The sequence below is a fragment of the Ahaetulla prasina genome, chromosome 16 (genome assembly GCF_028640845.1).
Source record: "Ahaetulla prasina isolate Xishuangbanna chromosome 16, ASM2864084v1, whole genome shotgun sequence".
NCBI classification, from domain to species: Eukaryota; Metazoa; Chordata; class Lepidosauria; order Squamata; family Colubridae; genus Ahaetulla; species Ahaetulla prasina.
Window position 1 is genome coordinate 4117082 of NC_080554.1, and position 4447 is coordinate 4121528.

Sequence of the window (4447 nt, forward strand, 5' to 3'; positions counted from 1 at the left end):
GCGTGCCAACTTGACTTCCTAGAAGCCAGGAAGGATATACCGGTAATTCTATCCATAAATGTACTTTTATTTAAGTAGTTCAATGCCTACCAGTGGTGGGATTCAGCCACCATAACAACCGGGTTCGCTGAGCGCGCACAGTCCATTAGAAAACAGTATAAGACCCTACCCCTAAAATAATATAACAGTATAAGACCCTACCCCTAAAATAAGCCCCAGTTAAGATTGTCAGCCAGATGGATGAGCTTAGTACCATATTTTCCCTCCAAACTAAGAACCTAACCGGAAAATTTATTTATTTATTTATTTATTAAACTTTTATACCGCCCTTCTCCCGAAGGACTCGGGGCGGTTCACAGCCAATAAAAAACATATACAAGACAAAAGTTAAAACCTAATTAAAAAAACTGATTATAAATGGCCTAATAATGGGCCTCTGGTGGCGCAACAGGCTAATGCAGCCTATTATTAACAGCAACTGCTTGCAATATTGCAGGTTCAAGTCCCACCAGGCCCAAGGTTGACTCAGCCTTCCATCCTTTATATATAAGGTAGGTAAAATGAGGACCCAGATTGTTGGGGGGGCAATAAGTTGACTTTGTATGTATATAGTATACAAATAGGATGAAGACTATTGCTTGACATAGTGTAAGCCGCCCTGAGTCTTCGGAGAAGGGCGGGATATAAATGCAAAAAAAATAAAAAATAAAAATAAATAAATAAATAAAGTTAAAGCAATACAAAACAACTCTAAAACCCCCCACTTAAAATTTCCCATCAAGCTAGTCCCGCACGGTGAAATAAGAAAGTCTTGAGCTCGCGTTTAAAAGACCGGAGGTTGGGAAGTTGGCGCAACCCCGGAGGCAACTCGTTCCAAAGGGCAGGAGCCCCCCATAGAGAAGGCCCTCCCCCTGGGGGCCGCCAGTCTACATTGTTTGGCTGAGGAGGCCCTCCCTATGGGAGCGCACAGGCCGATGGGAGGCTATTTATTTATTTTATTTATTTATTAATCATACTTTTATACCGCACCATCTCCCGTAGGACTCAGGGCGGTTCACAGGCATATTAAAAAACAATATAATAAATAAGCATTAAAAACCCAATTAAAACTAAATATTATCATGGGCAAATCACTAAAAATGATAAAAACCCATTAAAAAACCCTTAAAATTTAGTTAAAACATTATAGGTGTTATATATATATATATATATTATATATACATTATAGCTATAGGTGGCAGTAGGTGGTCCTGTAAGTAACCTGGTCCTATGCCATGGAGCGCTTTAAGGGTGATAACCAACACCTTGAATTGCACCCGGAAGACAACCGGCAACCAGTGCAGACTACGCAGGAGAGGTGTTACATGGGAGCATCGCGGTGCCCCTTCTATTCACCCGCGCAGCCGCATTCTGGATCAGTTGAAGTCTCCTGGTGCACTTCAAGGGGAAGTAAATAAAGACCCTAATGCATCTTTTGGAGCAAAAATTAATATAAGACCCGGTCTTATTTTCGGGGAAACGCGGTAGGTATGCCGGTAAATATGACAGGCAGGAATATCTCCTCCAACCCCTCCCCCCCCTCGTATTTCCAAAGCCAGCGGAGTCACACAAACGCTAATCTAACCTTCTTCCCGCCCAACCCTTTTTGCCCTGACCTTTATTGCACAATCGCGCAAGCCGGCTTGCTTAACTAAGCACATTCTTGCAACATTCAGAGACAAGATAGTGATTCTGCGCACCAACCTCTTTAGTGCTAACTAAATAGAATAGAATAGAATAGAATTTTTTATTGGCCAAGTGTGATTGGACAGACAAGGAATTTGTCTTGGTGCATAAGCTCTCAGTATACATAAAAGAAAAGATACCTTCGTCAAGAATCATAGGAATAGAATAGAATAGAATATAGAAAATAGAATAGAATAGAATAGAATAGAATAAAAAAATTTATTGGCCAAATGTGATTGGACACACAAGGAATTTGTCTTTGGTGCCTATGCTCTCGGTGTACGTAAAAGAAAAGATACCTTCATCAAGGTACAACATTTACAACACAAATGATGGTCAATATATCAATATAAATCATAAGGATTGCCAGCAACAAAGTTACAGTCATAAGTGGAAAGAGATTGGTGATGGGAACGATGAGAAGATTAATAGTAGTGCAGATTTAGTAAATAGTTTGACAGTGGTGAGGGAATTATTTGTTTAGCAGAGTGATGGCCTTCGGGGAAAAAACTGTTCTTGTGTCTAGTTGTTCTGGTGTGCAGTGCTCTATAGCGTCGTTTTGAGGGTAGGAGTTGAAACGGTTTATGTCCAGGATGCGAGGGGTCTGTAGATATTTTCACCACACAAAGACCACACAACTGCCAAGAAGGATCCCTCTGACACTATTATGCCTGCTTGTGTCATTAATTTGGGAAACAGATTGGCCGTTCACGACGCGGGGAGGGGGAAAAAATGCCCTCTACGAAAGTGGTACAATTGACACAAGAAAACAGAAACACCATTAAGCTTTATTTAACCAGTAACCGCCTCTATTTTTAAAACAAGAATCTAGGATTCAGTGTTTACTAAAGCAGGTCCCTCCAACCTGGCGCCCTCCAGAATGTCAAGAACACAACCGTGAGGCCTCGCACAACACAGTAAATCAGGCTGCCCTGGATTGTGGTTTACTGAGTTACAAATGGCTGCATTCACAAGCCACACCTAGCAATAATCTATAATTTACCAGCCACAACGGCGGTAAATTACGTGCACCAAGAAAGTGGTCAGATGACAGCCTAATGCAAGCGTGTGAACTCTCTCTCTGCCTGAGAATCTCCGCTGGTTATTTTATGCATTAAATTTATACACAACCGAAAAGTGGGTGGCTTCGGAAGGCTTGTCGTTGCCATTCTAACCAACGCAGAAAGCAGCGGGGTCACGAGTCATAAAGAGAAGCCCCTGGCAAGTCTAATTCAGTTCCTCCCATGGAAACAAAATCTGTATGCTCCCCCAACCCCACTCTCTTCTATGGTGACAATAACCCTGCAAGGTAGGGCAACTTGAGAGAGAACATAGGGAGATGGGTGGTTAAGAAATGAGAGAGAGAGAGAGAGAGAGAGAGAATTAGATATACAGTAGATAGAATGATAGACATAGATAGATAGCTAGATAGCTAGATATAGACTGATAAGATGATAGATAGAATTAGAGATAGAATTAGGTAGAGATAGAGAGATGATAGATAGATAGATAGATAGATAGATAGATAGATAGATAGATATAGACTGATAGATGATAGATAGAATTAGAGATAGAATTAGGTAGAGATAGAGAGATGATAGATAGATAGATAGATAGATAGATAGATAGATAGATAGATAGATAGATAGATATAGACTGATAGATGATAGATAGAATTAGAGATAGAATTAGGTAGAGATAGAGAGATGATAGATAGATAGATAGATAGATAGATAGATAGATAGATAGATAGATATAGACTGATAGATGATAGATAGAATTAGAGATAGAATTAGGTAGAGGTAGATAGATAGATAGATAGATAGATAGATAGTTAGTTATGGTTTTTGACACACACCCCCAAAAAAATTCAAATGCACTCTGCACGTGCTCAGAGGCCCTCTCTGGGCTCAGAAAGCCAATTATGGTTTTAGACACCTCTCCAAAAAAATTCAAATGCTCTTTCCACATGCTCAGAGGAACTCTCTGGCCTCAGAAAGCCAGCTATGGGTTTTGACACCCCCCCCCAAAAATTCAAATGCACTCTGCACGTGCTCAGAGGCCCTCTCTGGCCTCAGAAAGCCAACTATGGGTTTAGACACCCCCCACCCAAAAAAAATTCAAATGCCCTCTGCACATGCTCAGAGGCCCTCGGGGTGGGCCACAAAGAATGGCCCTCACTTAAAATCATAGATATATATTTTAGGGATGAGCAGCCCCAAAAGGGGGGGGCTCCAAGTTGCCCCCCCCAAGTTTGACAAGCGAGCGGAAGTACCTACTTCCTCTTCCGGTCCCGCCCCCAGCCCCCCCTGCCCCTCCCGCGCTCTCACCCCCCCGTCGGAGACACGAAGTCGGCATCCTCCTCCTCGGCGCCCCCGAACATGTTTTGTTGGGGGGTCCGGTCCGCCTCGCCCGGCTTCCGTGCCTGGCGGCAGTGTCGTAAAAATCCCACTCCCGGAAGCGGCTCCGAGGGCACGTGACCGGAGTACGGCTCCCGGGGAGGCCCAAAATCCTCCTCCGCGCAACGCGCCGCACGTTCCTGCTCTGCGAAGAGCGATGCCGGGCCAAAAAAAAAAAAAATGGGGGTGTGTGGGGAAAAAACAAAAAGGAGGAGGAGGAGGAGGGAGCGGCTGTAACCAATCGGGACGCGGTGCCGCAAAGTGACGCGCCCGCCGGCCAATCCGCGCGCGGCGGGGGGGGGCGGGTCCGGCTGAAGAAGGGA

The 4447-nt window shown here is 43.8% G+C and overlaps 1 protein-coding gene across 2 annotated transcripts in view; it reads right to left on the minus strand.

Moving 5' to 3' along the window:
* The window catches only part of FKBP15 (FKBP prolyl isomerase family member 15), a 48142-nt gene extending 43958 nt beyond the window's left edge, over positions 1-4184 (minus strand). For both annotated transcript variants that reach the window (XM_058159327.1, XM_058159326.1), the window contains exon 1: positions 4056-4184. In XM_058159327.1, coding sequence (XP_058015310.1) covers positions 4056-4108 — 53 coding nt within the window. In that variant the 5' untranslated portion in view covers positions 4109-4184. The remainder of the gene's footprint in view (positions 1-4055) is intronic.
* Positions 4185-4447: the final 263 nt, after the last annotated feature.